The sequence below is a fragment of the Dendrobates tinctorius genome, unplaced genomic scaffold (assembly GCF_039654945.1).
Source record: "Dendrobates tinctorius isolate UK_male_01 unplaced genomic scaffold, ASM3965494v1 ptg000162l, whole genome shotgun sequence".
Lineage (NCBI taxonomy): Eukaryota > Metazoa > Chordata > Amphibia > Anura > Dendrobatidae > Dendrobates > Dendrobates tinctorius.
The window spans coordinates 64,871,200-64,892,399 of NW_027361829.1; the positions used below are offsets into that span (position 1 = coordinate 64,871,200).

The window sequence follows — 21,200 nt, forward strand, 5'->3', positions numbered from 1 at the left end:
ATTAAGGACGCTACCAGAGGTACGAGTTCTCTTCTCCCCCAATCCAAGCCTCGCAGACCTCCTCCAAGGCGTCTGTTCCGTCCCCTTCGGTCTTTCCGCCGCTTCAATGCGGCGGAAAACCCTTCCAGCCAGCAAAGGCCACAAGCACGTCAGGAAAGAAAGAAGGTCTCCTTCAGGCCCACTCCGTCTTGGCGGTCCCACTCTTCCCAGGGAAGACCACCCAGATCTAGATCTGGACGGTCTACGTCCGCATGACTATCATCGGTCTTCCGTGGGTCACTTCCAATTGGGAGGTCGACTTCTTTTCTTCAGCGACGTCTGGTTCGCCTCAGTAGAGGACGCTTGGGTCAGAGAGGTTGTATCGACAGGATACAAAATAGAGTTCGTTTCTCTTCCACGGGATCGCTTCTTCCATCCCGTCCGCCACGGGATCCTGCCTTGATCCCGGGGTTCGGTTCGGCCATCGCCTCTCTCCTCAGCTCCGGGGTGATTGTGCTCGTTCCCGAATCGAAACGATTCACAGGGTTTTATTCAAACCTGTTTGTGGTGCCGAAAAAGGACGGGGCGGTTCGACCCATCTTGGATCTCAAGTTACTCAACAAGAGAGTTCGCCTCCGCCACTTCCGGATGGAGTCGGTTCGCTCGGTGATAGCCTCCATGAAGGAGCAGGAATTCATGTGTTCCATAGACATCCAAGATGCCTATCTACACGTGCCCATATTTCCCGGACATCCGAAGTTCCTGTGGTTTGCGATTCACCACGAACATTATCAGTTCGTCACGCTCCCTTTTGGGCTCGCCACCGCTCCCAGGGTCTTCACGAAGATTATGGCGGCGTTGATGGCCTTGTTGAGGATCAGAGGTCTTGTTCTTTTTCCGTATCTCGACGATATTCTGATCAAGGCTCCCTCCTTTCATCAGGCCCGCCTAAGTGTGGCGATCGTTCTAGACACCTGTCCAGTTTTGGGTGGATCGTCAACCGGAAAAAGTCCTGTCTGATCCCTACTCAATGCCTTGTGTTTCTGGGCCTTCTTTTCGACACTCGTCGGTCAAGGGTATTTCTCCCACAAGGCAAGATTCTTTCCCTGCAGCAGGGCGTCCGATCACTACAGATCGCACGGTTTTCATCTCTCAGGACAGCCATGAGGATTCTGGGGAAGATGGTGGCAGCAATAGAGGCAGTTCCCTTTGCCCAGTTTCACGCCAGGCCCCTCCAGCAGGCCATTTTGTCCAGGTGGAACAGGTCGGCTCTGTCTCTGGATCGTCCGGTTCGTCTTTCATGCCGGATCAAGCGGTCTCTCAACTGGTGGTTGACGTCTCCCCTCATTCTCTCGGGGCGGTCCTTTCTTCCCAGATTGGCACAAAGGACGCCAGCCTCATCGGCTGGGGTGCAGTGTTCCGCAATCACACTGTTCAGGGTCGATGGTCGACTCAGGAATCAGCTCTGCAGATCAATGTCCTAGAGATACGAGCGATCCTTCTGGCTCTCGTCCACTGGGAACGGCGCCTCAAGGGCCTGCCTGTCAGGATTCAAACAGACAATGCCACAGCGGTGGTGTATATCAACCGACAAGGGGGGACACGGAGTGTCTCAGCCCTGGCGGAAGTGTCCAGAATTCTTCAATGGGCAGAGACCTTTGTTCCAACAATTTCCGCGGTTCACATTCCCGGCGTGGACAACTGGGCCGCCGATTTTCTAAGCCGCAAGGGTCTCGCGGCAGGGGAATGGTCCCTATATCCGGAGGTGTTTCATCTGCTCTGCCGTCGGTGGGGAACCCCGGACGTAGACCTCATGGCGTCTCGCCTCAAAAGGAAGGTACCACAATTCGTGTCCAGGTCTCGGGACCCCCTGGCAGTGGGCGCCGACGCTCTGGCCGTTCCTTGGTCACAGTTCGAGCTCCCCTACCTGTTCCCTCCCCTGCCTCTTCTTCCCAAGCTGTTGAAGAAAATCAAGGCAGAAGGGATTCCAGTCGTCCTCATCGCCCCGAATTGGCCCAGAAGGTCTTGGTTCGCGGACATTGTCAACCTTCTCGCGGACGCCCCCTGGAAGCTTCCCAACAGGGCAGATCTGCTGTCGCAAGGCCCGATTTGCCACCCCAATTCTCAGTCGCTCAATTTAACGGCGTGGCTGTTGAGACCGAGGTTTTGAAACGGGCAGGATTCTCTGACCGAGTGATTCATACCATGATCCGCGCCAGAAAGCCTTCCTCTTCCAAGATCTATTACCGTACTTGGAAAGCCTATTTCTCCTGGTGTGAGGCCATTGACATCGCGGCCATGGTTTTTTCGCTTCCTTCTGTTCTGGCGTTTCTTCAGACAGGGCTGGATGCGGTGCTTGCTCTCAGTTCCTTGAAGGGTCAAGTTTCGGCACTGTCCATTTTATTTCAGAAGACGCTGGCCTCCCGGCCCCAGGTCAAAACCTTTCTTCAGGGTGTGGCTCACACGGTTCCTCCGTACCGAGCGCCCGTGGATCCTTGGGATCTTAATTTCGTTCTTGGGGTTCTGCACGGTCCTCCTTTTGAACCTCTCACGGATGTTTCCCTTGCCCTCCTTTCTTGGAAGGTGGCCTTTCTGGTGGCCATTACTTCCATCCGACGTGTGTCCGAATTAGCGGCCCTTTCTTGCCGCTCTCCCTTTTTGGTACTTCATCAGGACAAGGTAGTTCTGCGGCCTCCGCCCTCTTTACTTCCAAAGGTGGTATCTTCGTTTCACCTCAATGAGGACATTGTTCTGCCATCCTTCTGCCCGAGCCCAGCTCATCCTCGGGAGCGATCCTTGAACAAGCTGGACCTGGTCAGGGCATTGAGAGTCTATCTAGCCAGGACATCTTCCTTGCGGAAGTCAGACTCTGTTTATCATTCCAGACGGTGCAAGGAAAGGTCACTCTTGCTCGCTGGATCAGATCGGCAATTTTAGAGGCATACCGGGTCAAGCATCGTGCAGCTCCTTCAGGGATCAGAGCGCACTCTACCCGGGCGGTGGGTGCCTCCTGGGCGGTGCGCCACAGAGCTTCCGCGCTGCAGCTTTGCAAAGCTGCAACGTGTTCTTCGGTTCACACTTTTGTGAAATTCTACAGGGTCCACACCTACGCTTCGGCGGACGCCAGCCTAGGTAGAAGGATTCTGCAGGCCGCGGTGGTGAGTCCACTGGCCTGATGGAAGTTTGTTTCCCACCCCAGGGACTGCTTTGGGACGTCCCATGGTCTCTGTGTCCCCCAATAAGGCGAACGAGAAAACAGGATTTTTTGGGTTGCTTACCGTAAAATCTGTTTCTCGGAGCCTTCATTGGGGGACACAGCACCCTCCCATGTTCTACAACTCCTGTTCTTATGTTTGTCGATTGGTTACAGTTGAGTTGTTCGTTCTGTTTTTCAATCTATTCCGTTACTTCTCCTACTGCTTTCTCACTAACTGAGGAATTTCCTGCCGGTCGGTGGGGTGTATACGGCGGAGGAGGAGCTAACCTTTTTTGTGCATAGTGTCAGCCTCCTAGTGGCAGCAACATACACCCATGGTCTCTGTGTCCCCCAATGAAGGCTCCGAGAAACAGATTTTACGGTAAGCAACCCAAAAAATCCTGTTTTTTTTGCTTTCTCCTTTCCTTAACCTCTGCTTTCAGTCATGTTTATAACTACTGTACCAGTGTACACCAGTCTAACCAGGCACGTGGTGCTGGAGTACCACCATCAAAATCCAAAAAAGGCCAGACCCCAGGAGGAGCCCAGTTTGTGGGACTTGAACTTTACAAAAGGCTAAAAGAGTTCTTGAAAAGTTATTTGACAAACCTCTTAAAGGTAAGTGCGTTCAGGTTACATTAAATATTCTGTCTCCTAAAAACTTGGGTAAAAGTTTTGCGACTTTTCAGAGCTTTTTCGCAGCTTTTATGAATCAACCCCAAAGTCTTAAAAATCTGCTTGGATGTATATTGACCTCTAATTCCTGTCCTGCCTTTGTTTTTCAGGATGGTGAAGATTTAATGGATGAGAGTGTTCTTAAGTTTTACACACAGCAATGGGAAGATTATCGGTTTTCTAGCAAAGTTTTGAATGGGATCTGTGCATATCTCAACCGACATTGGGTTCGACGTGAATGTGATGAAGGACGTAAAGGAATATATGAAATTTACTCGGTAAGATTTGGAATGTGAAAATCTTATTTTACAGAAAGCCCAGTTGCCAGAGTATTATACTGAATGCAGGTACAGCGCTGGAACGTTATTGGTAGTTTTGAAGTAGTTTCTGACTTCATTTTTATTTTTTTCCCCCTCAGCTTGCCTTAGTCACCTGGAGAGATTGCCTCTTCCGGCCCTTGAATAAACAGGTAATTACAGCAGGCTTTTTTGTGGTTGTTGGTTTTTTTTTTTTTTTTTTTTTTTTCTTTACAATGTTTGTGCACCATTGAGCATTAGGATTTTTATGGAAATGTTTTTATTTTAAAATTTAGGCTAGGGTTCACATTTGCGGTTGAGTATGCAGTGTATTGTCCGTAAACACATGCATGCGTTTTGGTTGTGTACGATTGGCAAGTGCTATTTTCCCGGCGAATTTTTGAACGTTAACAATCACACCCAATGGGCGTGTCTTATGTAAATTCTTGCGTATGCAAACGCAAAGCTTATGCAAGTGCTTGCGTACGCATGCGTTCCCATAGACTCTAATGTGGTGTTTAGACGCATTCCTTCCGCAAGCCTCCGCATGCGTTTGGAGTCGTTAGCAGCGCCACGCCGCACAACCCGGAACGGCGCATGCGTAAGCAAACGCAGTCGAACCCATACAAACACATGTACCTGCGTCCACAACATTAAAGATAGGAAAACACGACGCATGCAGATGTATGCGTCAAATGCTGCGGACACAACCGCAAATGTGAAGCCAGCCTTAGAGGAGTTGTCCACTATTCAAACCTCCCTTTCTCAATCGCTGTTACCCCTTTTTATCCTGTCTGTACCTTGAGTGAATTTGACTAAGCTGTAATACCAGGCACAATTACTATAACATTAGTAGTGCTATGTCGTCTTAGAGGGTTCAATTCCTATTCGTTACTAGTATTGAGGTGCAGGAAAACTCCCAGTAAAGAGAACTTGTCAGGTTGTATATCCAGTCTGATCTGTGGACAGCATGGTCTTAAAGAGGGTGTCGTCTTATTTGGAGAACCATTTCTCAATCAGGATGTTTGTCCCTGTAAAATAACATTTATACTCCCCTCTGGTTCCGCTGCCGTTTCAGCAGTGTCGGCACTGGCTTTCCCGGGGCTCATGTTGACATAGGCTGCAGGGCTCACATGACAATCAGCGGCTACTTAATTCTCCCTTTCTTTGGCTGTTACTGACACCTGGAGAAAATCAGAACTATGGCTGTTCTCACTTCTTCCGGATGTCTGATTTTCCCCAAAAGAGGCAAGTGACGTGGCCTCTGGCTGCAGGGCTTGCGTGACATAATGTCACTCAACCCACAGGAGAGCCAGTGTTGACACTGCTGGAACTGTGCCTGCATCAGAGGCAAGTATAGCTGCTTATTCTGTAAGGGGAAGACCTAGTAATTGAGAAGGGTTTATCTACTTTGACATTGACATAGTTTTTTGTCTGTAAAAGTTAAGAAAATTATATAATCTACCCAAAGTGTAAAACAATCAAACACTTTTTAAGGGATGTTCCGAGCTGTTGCAAGCTGTCATCAGAAAATTACCTATTGTTTAAATCTAGTTTCTGTGTTAAATGCATTTTTTATAATATTTTTGGTACTTTTTGTTCCCATACTGCAATCTGTATTAAAAATATAAAATAGAAATCTTGCAATTTTCACACTGACCACTGGGGTTTTTTAGACTCCTGTTGTTTGAGTTCTTGTATCACAGTAACTGATGAGGCTGCCTGTGTACAGGTTATTATGAAACGGACATTATTGTTATTGGAGGATCTTGAGTTGTCAGTAGTGTATAGAGGTAGAGACTTGTCATTGTAATCATGCCTTTTCTGATGAGGAGCCTTGCTGATAACCCTTTCTGAGGAGATGGTATGAGTTTTTTTTTGTTTTGTTTTTTTTTTTGTTTTTTTTTAAATCCAAGAGGCCAGTGTGAATGTAATGCAAAAGTCTTATTTAATCAGGAGGTCATTTTCTGATAATGGCTTCTCTTTAAAGGGGTTGTCTGGTCCAAACCGGTAAGACTTGCAGTCACTCTGTGTGTCCCCCCAGCACTCGCACTGGGCTCTCCAGGGATTCGCTGGTTTCTGACCTGGGACCGGCGGGTATTTGAGTTGTATGTACGATTGGCAAGAGCCTGTTTAGTTGGCGTGGCCTCATTCCATACACTTGTATGAGACTAGGCAGCGCCCGTCTAGTGACGCGACTGTTCAATGGGCGTGTCCATTGCAGCGCAGCCTCACTCCATGCATGCACACTCCTCCGGTCCCGGGTCAGAAGCCGTCGAATCCCCACAGTGCGTGCGCTGGGAAGATTCATAAGTTTTCAGTCACAGAGTGACTGCAGACTTATCGGTTTGGATTGGACAACCCCCTTTAAAGCTGTCCAGACAGCTGATCATATTGTGTACAAAAGGAACAATAAGGCTATGTGCGCACGTTGAGTATTTGATTGCAGAAATTTCTGCATCTCTTGGCAGCAAAAAACGCAGTGGAATATCCGCAGCGGATTTGGTGCATTTTTGCATGCGTGTTTTTCTTGTGCATTTATTGGGTCACAAATGGAGTCCAACGCCCAAAAAATTGACACGTTGCGGACTTAAACGCACAGCAAATCCTAAAAGGAAAAATGCTGATCATGTGCACAACACTTCAGGATTCTCATGGACTTTCCTGGCATAAGGATTCCCTAGCGGTTTTGGGGAAATGCCATGCGGAAAAAAAAACGCACCATGTGCACACAGCCTAAGTTTTATTGCTCAATACAAGTGAAATGTGGGGTAAAATACACACAATAAAGGGAATCTGTTGGATAAAACCATTGTTTTGTCTGCTGCTGAGCTCTGTATTCTCCCGCCCACACCGCTAGTTGTGTTTTCTGTACACATTATGCATAGATGGGAAGCTGCCAATGAGTGCTGAGGCAGCTTATATAGAGCTCAGGAACTTGAAGGGGATTACTAGTCCTCCAGTGATAAAATCACTGTCATCATCAGGAGACTATCAAAACTACAGCAAGCAGACCAGTAAATGATACATCACTGGAATCAGTCTCTACATTATGCTGCTCTCAGATTAGGTGACGCAAACCTGGCAACTGATTCCGTTTAAGCGCGTGACAACATATGACATACATTGACGTCTTGTTGTGTCCCTGACTTTGATGCAGTATTTAATCAGCCGTCATGTACCTCTAACAGCCGCGGGTGAAGTGGCGCTTCATCCTCAGCTGTTAACCTGCTTAATGCTGCTGTCAATCTTTGACAGTGATGTTTAACATGCAAGAGGGGGATGGGGGTTATTCCCTGACGTGATTGCAGGGCACCAATGGGTTGCATGACAGGAGACCATGATTTTCACTTTACATATTGGTGTTGATGCACTGCTATGTTTAGTACAAGCAATCAGAGGATCGCAGCTTCATGTCTCCTAAGGGGACTACTAAATACAGCAGTAAAAATAATGTTCAACTCACCCCCCTTTTGCCCTATTACAAATAATGAAATTATAAAAGCAAACACGTTTTCCTTGTGTTCCTAAAAGTCCGATCTCTCAAAATATAAAGTGAATCCGATTGGCAAACTGCGAAATGAGGAAAAAAAAAATCAAAATGCCCAAATTACATCTTTGGGCCTTTGCAATAAGCAGCGAGCGAAACTTCACATGTGCCCCAAAGTGGTATCTGTAAAAATAGCCTCTTTGGCTGCAAAAAATAAGCCCTCCTACAGCCCCCATCCAAAAACTTTACGGATCTCGTAAAGAAGCGACACAAGCAAAATAATTTGTACAACCTTTCGATTTTTTTTTTTTTTCACCACTTAAGTGTAAAAAAAAAAAAAGTACAGTATATATACATATAGGTATCTGTGTAATGTACTTGGAGAATCAGATTGCCAGGTCAGTTTTACCCTACCACGGTGAACATGGTAAATAAATTGGTGAAATTGCACTTTTTTGCAATTAATTTTATCCCCACTTTCCTGTAAAACACATGATAAAATTAAATGGCCTCATTCAAAAGTACAACTTGTCCTGCAAAAAAAACAAGCCCGCAAACAGGTTTGTGGACAGAAAAATAAATACAAGGGGAAGAAGGGGAGGAAAAAACGAAAACACAGAAAATCTGCCAGTGGTGAACGGGTTAAAAACCAACAAAAGGACATATGGTTTTCCATTTTTGTTCTGCGTGACTGTGCATACTAGATGTGTCACTGATCATTTATAGTGGTCATACACAGTAGTAATGGAGATGGATGATCCTTGACCCTGCAGAAAAGTTGAGCAGCCTATATATATTTTTTTTGTTCTGGCTTAACCTTTTCGTAGCTGGAAAGGAAGCAAATGAATTTTATTACACTTCAGTTCCTATTGGATTGACTGGACTTTGCACTGGAACATTTTAATTCTGTTTTATAGGATACCAAAGCTGATTAAAAAAACAGGTATAACTAGTGAACATATGAAGAGGCTCGGTGTGATTGGCGGTGGCCAGACTTGCTGTATCTGGTGTCTTGGCTGTTGTGTGTTCCTATTGTTAGGAGCGCAGTGCTCTCCCTGCTTGCTGCGGGCAGTGTGCTCCTGAAGACTGACAGATCAGACCAAGCAGCATGACTGACCTGCTTTCTGAGTGTTCTCCCAGGTGTTGCTAGTAGAGGCAGTATTGTCTCCGCAGCATGGGTGGCCAGATTCCGCAATCCTACAAACGTGCTCTCCTTGCCTAGGAGACATGCCACCTCTGGGGTGGCAAATAACCTTGACAAGGAATTATTTTTAATAACGTGCATTGCATCGTTGCTTGGTTTTTACAAACACTTAGCAATTTTACCCTCTGAATAAGAGAAAACAACCCCTTTTAATGAACGGTCAGATGTGTCCTGATAATAAAATTGTTTGACTATTTAGGTGACAAATGCAGTACTGAAACTAATTGAAAAGGAGCGCAATGGAGAAACGATCAACACCAGGCTCATAAGTGGAGTTGTACAGTCTTATGGTAAGCGCGCTTTTCACAGAACAGATTTGTTGCTCCTTTCTAATGACCAGCTTAATTCACACAGCACCAGGGAATTGCACCTGTCTCTTCAAAAACAAGAACTGATGGAAAGCAGGGATAACTGACCTTTGGAGGGAGAGTGGGACACGGATGGAGAGCGGGATGTCTGGTGGGCAGCAGGGCTGTGGAAGGAAGGTAACGTGATGGCGGGTGGAGATAAGGGCTGCTGAGGGACATAGCGGGATGGCCAGTGGAGACAGGGGCTGTGGATGTAGAGATTGGGGCTGCAAAGGGAAAGAGCGGGACTGCCAGTGTAGAGTGAGGCTGTGGAGGGAGGGAGTGGGACGGCCAGTGGAGAGTGAGGCTGCGGGGGGGAGGGAGTGGGACGGCCAGTGGAGAGTGAGGCTGCGGAGGGCGGGAGTGGGACGGCCAGTGGAGAGTGAGGCTGCGGAGGGCGGGAGTGGGACGGCCATTGGAGAGTGAGGCTGCGGAGGGCGGGAGTGGGACGGCTAGTAAAGAGTGAGGCTGCGGAGGGCGGGAGTGGGACGGCTAGTGGAGAGTGAGGCTGCGGAGGGCGGGAGTGGGACGGCTAGTGGAGAGTGAGGCTGCGGAGGGCGGGAGTGGGACGGCTAGTGGAGAGTGAGGCTGCGGAGGGCGGGAGTGGGACGGCTAGTGGAGAGTGAGGCTGCGGAGGGCGGGAGTGGGACGGCTAGTGGAGAGTGAGGCTGCGGAGGGCGAGAGTGGGACGGCTAGTGGAGAGTGAGGCTGCGGAGGGCGGGAGTGGGACGGCTAGTGGAGAGTGAGGCTGCGGAGGGCGGGAGTGGGACGGCTAGTGGAGAGTGAGGCTGCGGAGGGCGGGAGTGGGATGGCCAGTGGAGAGTGAGGCTGCGGAGGGCGGGAGTGGGATGGCCAGTGGAGACGGGCTGCTGAGGGACAGAGCTGGGCTGTGGAGGGAGAATGCGGCACAGCAATTGGAGAGAGGCTGCAGAAGGAGAACGTGACGGTGGATGGAGAGCTGGGCTGCAGAGGGAGACAGCGGAACTGCCCGTGGAGACGGGCTGCGGAGGGAGTGGGTGGTAGATGGTGAGTGGGGCTGCTGAGGGAGAATGCGGGATGGCGGGTGAGAGCTGGGCTTCTGAGGCAGAGATCAGGATGGTGAGTGGAGAGCTGAGTTTCCGAGGTGGAGAGAGCGGGGCTGCAGTTAGTTACCATGCCTGGGCAACGCCGGGCTCTTCAGCTAGTCATATTATAAGAGTCATGTTACAGCTTTTAGAATTTTTATTTGCCTTGTGTCTGAGTTTTAACAAGAAGTCATTAAGTTTTGCAAAAAATTTAAATCCATTTATGGATCAATGTACTGTTTGTTTTTGACTATTATTTGCACTTTTCAGCAAGAATAAAATCTTGCTAAAGAAGTGTGTGCGTCTTATAGTCTTGAGGCAGCTTAGCGTGATCGAGGATAACGCTGACAGTGCAAACTCCGCAATTCCTGAGAAAACCGCTCTGTTGCTGACACTGATCTGTGCAGGGCAGGAGAGGAAACTACAAGGACCTGCCCTTATGCAGCACGTCCTGAATAGCTGGAAGGCCTTTCCAATCATGTGATTAGTCACCTGCCTACAGGAACTTCCACCCATAATAATGTATATAGTGTGTATGATTTGATGTAGCTGAGCAGAATGTGTTCTTGTGGAACTGTTTGTGGTGTTTTGATGATGCAGCTGTGCTGTATGTGTATGTAACAAAGCAGAGTATGCTTGTCTGGTGCCCTACAGTGTATACAGTGTGTGTGCGGTGAAGCTGTATCTGCACAATGCGCATGCTGTGGAGAAACAACAGATCTACTACCTCCGTGATCTACCATAGTGCATTAAATTAGTGACCCCTCCTCATCATTACACCGCCAAGGAAGATTTAATTAGTAGGAACTGTGTTTCTGTTTTCTCCTGGAGTGCGTCTTATAGTTAACACAAATGCTGTAAATGAAGTCATACTGGCTAGTGGCATAGAGCCTTATCTGTAAATAGCTTTTATTCTTAGAGGAAACTTTTCTGCTTTGTTTTGCTGACCTTTCACATACCTAAGGATAGATTGGTGGTACGGGTATTGAGACCACTGCCTATTGCTCAAAAAAACCCAGCAGAGAAGTGTGTTTCTTAGGAGGGCAGGAGCGTGCACAAGATGGGGACGGTTGTGATTTTCTGTTGCATCCATACTCCGCTCTGTGTGCACGCTCAGGCAGGAGCGATGGCCCCTGTCTCCCCCCGTGCTGCATGCTTCTGTGTTTTTGAGAGGTTGTTGGGGGGTTTAAGATCAATCCCCCACATATCTGCAGTCTTGTGACGTGCCTGGAAAGCAAAGTGTGTGTGTAAGCTTGAGGGGCTTTCAGATTGGAGCCTGATCTGGGCATGCAATAGTGCCAATGTTGTCCTTGTAGAAGATGAAAGTCCACGTTGATGCCAGCACAGTAGTTATTGGTGAATGTGAGCATTGTGCCTGGAGGCGGCTTGGTACAGCGCTTACTTGGAGCCATGGCTGACACTGTCCGTTATATATTTGCAGTTGAGCTGGGCTTGAATGAAGATGATGCGTTTGCCAAAGGCCCAACGTTGACCGTGTACAAAGAGTCTTTTGAGTCCCAGTTTTTGGCCGACACCGAGAGGTTCTACACAAGGGAGAGCACAGAGTTTCTACAGCAGAACCCAGTCACAGAATACATGAAGAAGGTGCGTTCAGATGAAAATGTGTGCCAACTGTAAAGCGCTGCGGAATATGTTAGCGCTGTATAAAAATAATTATTATTATTCAGTGTTTGCATGGCTGCTTTTCTCATCTGCCCAAGCAGACAGCTTCCATTAACCCCCTCCTGCCTGCCTGCTGTTTCTTCCCTTAAAGAAAATGTGCTGTTATACACTGTAGTCAGTATTTGCTTCTGAAATGTGGGTCGTTACCTTATTCCTACCAGCCCTGATAGAAGAACAAGCAGCTCTGCAATTTTCCTTCTGTTTAAAATAAATTCTTTAGTTTACATCTCTTTACCAGCCCCTCCAGACATGGTCAGTTTCCCAAGTAAGAGACGTGTGCTTGCGAGGTATCCAGCTTATAAAGCTCCGCTCTGAAGCTGGCAGGATCGCTGTATACGGCCTCAGTGCCCTGTGGACCTCTGAATCTGCAGAGGCAACACTACCTAGTAGCATGACTGAGCACACAGATCCAAGCCAGCGGCTCAGTCATACAGTCACCTGGACTGTCAGGAGTGCATCGCCCCCTAGCAAGCAGGGAGCCGTGAGTTAGGACAGCGATGCGCTCCTGAAAACTGAAAGATCACTCAATGAAATGTCCACACTCCCGAAATCTCTTAACATGAGATTTTTTATATTTGTTGTATAACGGAATGTGATAATTGGCTTTTCCTTTTTTGGTGAGACCGTTTTGACAACTACTCATACATTTCTCTGCACTTCTCAATGTTTTATTTTATGAAATAGAAGACATTTTTGTTGAAATAAAGAACCCCTGAGTATGACTGACAGATGGGGACTTATCTTTTCTTACTGACCCATAGGCGGAGGCCCGGCTTCTGGAGGAGCAGAGGCGGGTACAGGTGTACCTTCACGAGAGCACACAGGATGAGCTAGCACGAAAATGTGAACAAGTTCTGATTGAGAAACATCTGGAGATTTTCCACACGGAGTTCCAGAATTTACTAGATGCAGATAAGAATGAAGGTGATTAAATTCTTATTAGTTATAAGTCATTCTCACCACTTCGGGTCGTCTACGCAGTGTTTCAGACGGTAGCGCAACTCCTGCTACACCCAGTGTGTGCTTATTCATTCAGTGAAAGGATGAAGTTTGGAGCAGTACTGCTCTGCATAGGTGGTGAGCTAGTATTTATTTGCCCACCAAGTATTGGCCTCACGTGCAATGCTGTCTCTACCCCAAATTTCAGAACAAGTGACAATTTGACAGCCCACATTATCAATTACTTGTAGTTGTGCACTTGTTGAGTTGCCAATTATATCACAGCTGACAAAAAATAAGTATTTGGAGCTCCAAGATATTTTCTAGCTTTTATTTATAAGGTCTAAAGAGCAGATAACTGTGTCGGAGTAGGAGATTTGCCATCTGAACCATTAACTGTATAGAAAGCGAAGAACAACTTCTTGGATTCCAGATTAATTCTCACTTCTTTCAGCTGCCTATTTTCTTTTTCCTCCTATGTTGTAGCTTTAACAATGTATAAGTAGTTAATACCTTTTTCTGGGGTAAATTACTGATGATGGATTTGCTTTGCAGATTTGGGGCGAATGTACAATCTTGTATCAAGAATTCAAGATGGCTTGGGAGAGCTGAAAAAGCTTTTAGAAACACATATCCACAATCAGGGACTTGCGGCCATAGAGAAATGTGGGGAAGCAGCACAAAATGCAAGTATTGGACTCTGAGCTGTACTTGTAGCCTACTAAAGGCATACTGTGGTCCACAGACTAAAGGCCCCGTTACACATAACGATGTCCCAGCGATCCTACCAACGATCCGACATGGATGGGATCTCTGGGACATTGTTAGGCTGATCGCTGGTGAGCTGTCACATAGACTCACCAGCGATCAGGACCAGCGAGCAAGCTGGTTTCCAATGTAAACGGGTATTTTTCCTCCCCTTCTACCCACAGCCATAACTTTTATTTTTCTGTCCACATAGACATATGAGGGCTTGTATGTTGCTAGGCGAGTTGTACTTTTGAATGTCACCTCTATTTTATCTCATAGTGTATTCGAAAACCGGGAAAAAAATTAAATGTGGTGAAATATGAAGTTTGTGGAATTTTTTTTTTTTTTTGAGGTTTCTCCATTTTCTGAAACTAGTAACATTTTTTTTATTTTTCTTCCTTTTTTGTGACTGATGTACGTGGTTGAGTTGTGTCTTGGATGTGAACACAGTTCTCTGTATAAGCAATAGCAGATAGTGTTAACTCGCCAACTTGTTCCTCTAATCCTGATGAGCTGCACGTGATGCGTCCGGAAGGATGATGCAGTGATGAATTCAACAGGTTTTATTTACAGTACCTTGATGATATGAGGTGAGATCAGGGAAGATAAATGGATGAAGATGAGGTAGAAGTTAGGACTGATTTTGGAAGCATGAAGTTAGAGGTGAAGCATGTGTTGGCCAAGATGGCACTGACCGAGCAGAAGGAAGTGAGATAAAGATAGGAGTTGGAGAAAGAAAGGTATTATGGGTAAAGCCCAGTAATAATAAACAATGTAATATAACAGCAGCCAGTAGATGGCAGCAAAGTATACAAATACAATAGATAGAATTAAACCCTATACACCAGATAATGTCCTGTAATGGCTGAAAGGCTTGCAAAAGATTAGCTAACAGCACATATCCACTGGAGCTGAGTGAGGAGTGATGGCTTACTTTTTGTTGGGCATGACGACGTTTTTAATAGTACCGTTTTGACACATGTGACTTTGGTTGTTACTGCATTTTTCGTGGAATTGTGGCTACCAAAGAAAACATTTTTCATCAGTAAAATAGAATAAAATCAATGCGTGTTTTGAGATCGCTGTTATTGGACTGACTTGGACATTTCATGTTTCCAGTTGAAACACTGTAAAAACAAGAATTAATGGGGAATTGCATTTTTTATCTGCCCATCCTTATTCCTGTCATTTAGACCATTAGTACCCAAGTTTATCTTGCCGGAGGGCTTTGTTAAATCTGAAAATTTTCCCCCCCTTTATCCAGGATCCGAAAATGTATGTACAGACCGTTTTGGATGTCCATAAGAAATATAATGCACTAGTTATGTCTGCTTTTAACAATGATGCTGGATTTGTGGCAGCACTAGATAAGGTAGGTGTATATATACTAGATGTGGCTGCACGGTTAGGCTCATATACAGCGTTGGATTGTTCCTCACATGAATCTTTTTTTAATCATTTTTAGGCTTGTGGTCGATTTATAAATAACAACGCCGTGACAAAAATGGCCCAGTCTTCCAGCAAATCTCCAGAGCTGCTTGCCCGTTATTGTGATTCACTACTGAAGAAGAGGTGAGCATGAGTATTCATGTAGTAATGCCATGCGCGCTTATGAGAGCGTTCACCACCCAATTGCTTCTTTGTGTGTTCTTCATACAATAATCTGTCTTTTATCACAGCTCTAAGAACCCAGAAGAGGCAGAATTGGAAGACACTCTCAATCAAGTTGTAAGTCTCTTTTCTATGTGCACAGTGCAGCTATATATACACATTACATGTTGTATACTATGAGCACACTTCAGTATTTGGTCGGTATTTTGCCTCTGTTTTTGTAAGCCAAAACCAGGAGTGGAACAATCAACGGAAGAGTATAATAGAAAAACGTCACCACTTCTGTATTTTTCACCCACTCCTGGTTTTGGCTTACAAATACTGAGGTAAAATACTGAACGTGTGCACCGTGGCCTTACGCAGATTTTGGCAAACCGCTAACTATCCTGACTCCACCCAGGCACTCCACCCCCATTCTACCATGTTCATGTACGTTCAACAAGTGGAGAAAGACACTGTTGGATGACTGCTAAAGTAAACTCCCTGAACCCTAGCTATGGATGCCCCTATACACTTTGTGGTCTGAGATCAGTGGGTTCAGCCAACATTTAGTGCATATTGGAGAAAATATTAGAAGAGAAGGGAGAGGAGTCCCATTGGTCCTCTTTAGAAAATACAATGTTTTTTAGGCCAGCAAGCTTCCCTGCTTTTAAATTTTATATTGGCTTTGTTAATAGTTTTTGTGCCTTTTTTATCTTTCTAACATCTGAAGCTGCATGAAGATTTTAAAGCTCTTTCCTTTTTACAGATGGTGGTTTTTAAATATATTGAAGATAAGGACGTGTTTCAGAAATTCTATGCAAAAATGCTTGCAAAGCGACTTGTTCATCAAAACAGTGCAAGCGATGATGCAGAAGCGAGCATGATATCCAAACTTAAGGTAAGCAATGGCGCTCAATATTTGAGTAGTGGCTCCCCGTCACTTCTAAGGCAATAGTGCCAGACATGTACCGTATTTTTCGGACTGTAAGAAGCACCTAGGTTTTCAAAGCGGAAATTAGAAATAAAAATTAAAGCAAAAAATGTGGTCAATTCTGTACTGAATATCCCCTATCCTGATATGTATGGCCCCCTCATCGCCATCCTGGTGTGCATGGAGCCCTGCAGGTGCCGGACTTTCACGTGACCCCCGCTACTAAACGGAATGAATATTCACTGCATTCCACTCCCATGGGCATGGAATGCAGTGAATATTCATTCCCTTTATTAGCGGCACACTTGAAAGCTCGGCAGCTGCAGGAAGCCGGCTACTGAGGCGAACACTATGCTCGCTACTAAAGCGCAATGAATAATCACTGCCCTCCACGCACATGTTTCCGGCGTGGGGAGCAGTGAGTATTCTGGAAGCTGTCCTTTGGCTTGTAAGCAGTGCATAATGTCCCTGCCATGCGCTGCTTGCAGCCATAAAGCAGCTGCAGGTATCAGAACTAGACGCTGTGAGGGAGCACAGGAAGGCAAGTGTAATGTAGTGGGGGTTTTTTTTTTTTTTTTTTTTTTTTAAATGTTTTTCTGAGGGGGCCAATCATACCAGGACAAGGTCAGGTTCACATTGCGTTATGGCAGTCTGTTTAAGGCTGGTTTCACATTAGCGCTTTTTAAGCGCACGCACGGCCGGGGGTAGCTCCGCCCCCGAGCCGGCTCTCTGCCCGGCGTGCCCGCCCCTTGCTTGTAGCGCCGCCTCCTAGCGCACAGCGGCGCCTGCGATCGGCGCACCCTATCTTTAGCATAGGGTGCGCAGACCGTGCGCAGGCCGTGCGCTAGTTGCGCTTTGACCTGCGCTGCGCACTTTTGACGGTGCGCCGAGCACGCCGAAATCCGAAATGTTTGATTTTGGCGCGCACGGCGCACCGTCAAAAGTGCGCAACGCAGGTCAAAGCGCAACTAGCGCACGATCTGCGCACCCTATGCTAAAGATAGGGTGCGCCGATCGCAGGCGCCGCTGTGCGCTAGGAGGCGGCGCTACAAGCAAGGGGCGGGCACGCCGGGCAGAGAGCCGGCTCGGGGGCGGAGCTACCCCCGGCCGTGCGTGCGCTTAAAAAGCGCTAATGTGAAACCAGCCTTACTGATGCTTTAAACTGACTGCGCTAACGCTGGTCTTCTTTTGATCGTGTTTGTGCGATCACGTTAGCGCAGCTGCTCCTTCTGCACTGGCCGTGACGGACCCTCAAACGCGGTAGACCGCGTCCGAGGGTCCGTCACATCATAATGGGACATCGCCAACGTATGCCGATTTTTGACATGCGTTGGGTTATGGCAGTGTATGGGTGCGTTAACAGTTGCGTTACATCGCGTTAATGCCGCTCTGTAATGCATCCGTTAAACGGACTGCCATAACGCAATGTGAACCTGGCCTAAGGATGAGGCCATGCATACCAGGATGCTATTCACTTCCCTCCACGGGCGTGGAATGCAGTGAATATTCATTTCTCTTTAGCAGCGGGCACAGGAGTTAGCTGCAGTAGCCGGCTCCTGCCTCTGTGACCCGCTGCTCGTCCACTTCTGTTCCCCCACCTCCCCACCACAGCCAGAGAAGGTACATCTGGACTAAAAGACACATCCCCCCCCCCCCCCCTTTCATTTTCCTCCACATTTTTGGCTGTGTTGGCCTAATGGTCCTATGGGAATGGGAAGCCTGACAACACAGAGGCTACCAGTATGTTGTTCACAGTGTATGTCTTTGTCAACTACTTGTAAAACTTCATAGTAACACTTTAAAGTGGTTGTCTACTTCTCAGACAACCACCTCTTGAATGCTGTACTCCCCTGTGTAAAATATGAAGGACAGGTGCTCTACTATGCATTTACTCCATTTTTGTGATGTCTGCACCAGGTGACTATCTGGATTGTTCTCCTAATCCCTGGGATATGTTAACACTCCAGACTTATTAGTTATGCCTCATAAAATGTCGCTGGTCAGATTTGAAAAATTTGACTTGGTCACTAAGGGGTTAGGAAATCCTCTTTTGTCTTCCTGGACTGATATTTCATTTTCAGTTCCTCAATTCTCAGGTAAAATCTGTCTTCAATGAACACAGAATTCCCCATTACTGAGACATTGCTGATTTTCATGTGTACTATTAACTTATGACATTAAAGTGTAACCATTGTTAGAATCTGAGATCCAGTCAGGGACAGTAGGAATAGACGTAACTGGTCCGGCCCTTCTCCGGCCGACTTCTGCAGGTGATTGACAGGTCTGTCTGTGAACACACACACACGAGCTAGACATGCCAATCGAGTACAGCGATACAGGGAAAAGCCGGTGAAGGGTGGCGCCGGGCTAGTCACGTCTATTCCTATGGTCTCCAGCCGCACCTTTTAAACTGTTTTCTCTGAAATGTCGGTGCTTAGAGTATGACATGCCTGGCTGTAATTGTGCAAAAGGCTCTAAATCATGCTGCCTATGGTTCGTGCAGCTTGAATAGACTGACATGTTCCTTTAATCTCACTCTTAATATTGCAGGCTTTTATTGACATCCCTTTATATTACTTTTACAGCAAGCGTGTGGTTTTGAATACACCTCAAAATTGCAGCGAATGTTTCAAGACATTGGCGTCAGCAAAGACTTGAATGAGCAGTTTAAGAAGCACCTGACTAATTCCGAACCACTCGACTGTAAGTTCATCCACTTTACTGTTCTGCGGAGATTTTTATTTTTTTCCCCAGTTGGGTGTACAGAGTTTCTATATCTGCTGTATGACCTCCCTGTGAATACCTCTTCCTAAAATCTATAAGGAGTTTTGGGCCAATGTGACCAGAGACATCTGGCTGGGTTTTATCTGTAAGTCTTACAGCTCTTCGCAAGCTGTAAGCTACTGCTCTCCCTGTTGTGTTTTTCCTTGCCACAATGAGGTCACTACCGTTAAAACACATCAAAGGCACCCACATAGTAACGTACGAGTGATCTGAATAGTGAACCTCTTAGTTTGTGTACAGTGAAATTGGAAATTCCCATTTCTTTATCGCCTTATTGGGGGACACAGATTACCATGGGTGTATGCTGCTGCTGCTAGGAGGCTGACACTATGCAAAAAACAAGAGAATTGACTCCTCCCCGGCAGTATACACCCACCGACAGATACCAAGTACCCCAGTTTGTGCTTAGTGTCTGTAGGAGGCGGACCGGGATCTCCCCAGATCCGCATCTAACCATTTTCTTTTAGGTTTTGTGTGTGTGTATTAATCTTTTCCCATTTATTTTCCAGATTCTACACCGGGAAACAGGGGGTCAATGTTCACCCTGCTTTCCCATATCATGCGGCTGAGCGAGCAGTGTGGTGTCGCCCACATCGCAACTCTCAGTACCGCAGGCAGGACTTTTTCCATATCACCATTCGGTGCTATGGGCGGACGACAGGTGGCCGGTCCTTGCCAAAACAACTCCTCATCCCTATCCCAGGACAGGGCTGAGAGGAAGACGGTGGTCGCCATCGCTCCCAACAAAAGGACGCCGTCTTCTACGTGACACGGGTAAGAGGACCTCTCCCAGCGGCCTGTTCCCTACTCATGCCCCTGTGGCCCTCCTCTTCAGGGACGTCAGGTAAGATCCTGAACGATCCCTTAGCCCCGAATGTCTCAGGAAGCAAGAGTGGAGATGAGTCTGCATTTGAATCTCCCGCCCCTACTAGCCGCGCGTCTCTCATATCAGCCGCGCTCCCTGTTAATACAGAGGCACATAACACCGGGGGTCTGCCTGGGCTCAGGGGGCTCTTTATTATTTAGCAGGGTAGCGCAGGCTCACCTTAATTAGCGGCGCCGCGGGTGTCAGTGTAAAAGCTCGGGCGGGGAGAGAGACCGCTCTCACTTTCTCTTTCAGCCGCGCTTTCTCTTTCCCCGCTCTGAGCGCGCTCCCTGTTACACTGGGCGCGCTTTCTTCTCTGAGTGCGCGTTTTTCTCGCGCCCTCTCCACCCTATCACAGCTTGTCTTTCTTTTTAGGTGATGTCACTCTCTCTTTTACCGCGCCCCCCCTCTGCTATTGCCAATCTCCTCCGTGCGCCAAATCCCGCCCTCCGGACTCACAACCAGTTCTCTCCTGCAATTTTCTCTGCTTCCTGCGCTGCTTGGGGGACACGTCAGGGTCCGGCTGCTCGTCAGATTCTCGGTAGGCTCGGCGCTTAATGGCAAATTGGCCCCCCTCTGCAGTTCTTTTCTGTGTAATGCAGCCATAAGGCGTATCTTTTCCTGCAACAGCTCTGTCTTTCAAGCCCACCGTTTCCCATTACGCCTGTGCACGCGGTAACAAGAAGTGGGCTTCAGGTCAGTCATCTGTCCGTCCTGCAGCCCTTCAGTTATGTCGGCCTCTCAGGAGCACATGATTCCCGGGATGAGGGTACTTCCCACCTTCCAGAGTGGGCCGTTGCAATGTCGCAGTCGGTCCCCGATCTGACTAAAGTCTCTGAGTCCCTGGTCCAGGTCTTAGAACGTTTGCCTCAGTTATCTACAGCCACCTGTGCACCGACCACCTCTCGGGGTGGGTCGTCCGCACCTGACCGCGACCTTCAGAGGGACAGGCCGAGTAGGATTTCTAGGAAGCGTGTTCTGTCTGGCTCGTCTTCCAGTTCGCTAGGCCCGTCGGCTTCTCCCAGGTGTCCTTCTCCATCTTCAGAGGACGACCCTAGGTCTGACGACGATCCCCAATCGGGATCTAGTTCAGAGGCAGATAACATATCTAAAACGCGGAATATGGTCGATAGTCCTCTTTCTGCCATCTTCCAAACTTTGGAAATTACGCAGGACAAGCCTTCTCAGGAATGTTCTATTCCATTTAAACGAGCGTAGCCTCCATCCCGAACCTTTCCGAACCGCAAGGAGTTCGATACTACTCTAACCAAACATTGGGAGCACCCTGAACAACGCTTTTCAGGCCGCAGGTACTTAGATGTCCTGTATCCCTTTGATGTGGATCTGCTCACAAAATGGACCAAAGCCCCCGAAGTGGTTCCTTCCGTCTCTCGTATAGCTTCT

The 21,200-nt window shown here is 47.4% G+C and overlaps 1 protein-coding gene across 2 annotated transcripts in view; it reads left to right on the top strand.

The window, feature by feature from the left end:
* CUL1 (cullin 1) overlaps nucleotides 1-21,200 on the top strand; it is a 122,919-nt gene that overhangs the window by 76,245 nt on the left and 25,474 nt on the right. For both annotated transcript variants that reach the window (XM_073550058.1, XM_073550057.1), the window contains exons 3-14: nucleotides 3,619-3,793; nucleotides 3,961-4,128; nucleotides 4,269-4,319; nucleotides 9,040-9,130; nucleotides 11,693-11,856; nucleotides 12,696-12,858; nucleotides 13,429-13,559; nucleotides 14,888-14,995; nucleotides 15,089-15,195; nucleotides 15,303-15,351; nucleotides 15,983-16,114; nucleotides 18,733-18,850. In XM_073550058.1, the coding sequence (XP_073406159.1) occupies nucleotides 3,619-3,793; nucleotides 3,961-4,128; nucleotides 4,269-4,319; nucleotides 9,040-9,130; nucleotides 11,693-11,856; nucleotides 12,696-12,858; nucleotides 13,429-13,559; nucleotides 14,888-14,995; nucleotides 15,089-15,195; nucleotides 15,303-15,351; nucleotides 15,983-16,114; nucleotides 18,733-18,850 (1,457 nt within the window). The remainder of the gene's footprint in view (nucleotides 1-3,618; nucleotides 3,794-3,960; nucleotides 4,129-4,268; nucleotides 4,320-9,039; nucleotides 9,131-11,692; nucleotides 11,857-12,695; nucleotides 12,859-13,428; nucleotides 13,560-14,887; nucleotides 14,996-15,088; nucleotides 15,196-15,302; nucleotides 15,352-15,982; nucleotides 16,115-18,732; nucleotides 18,851-21,200) is intronic.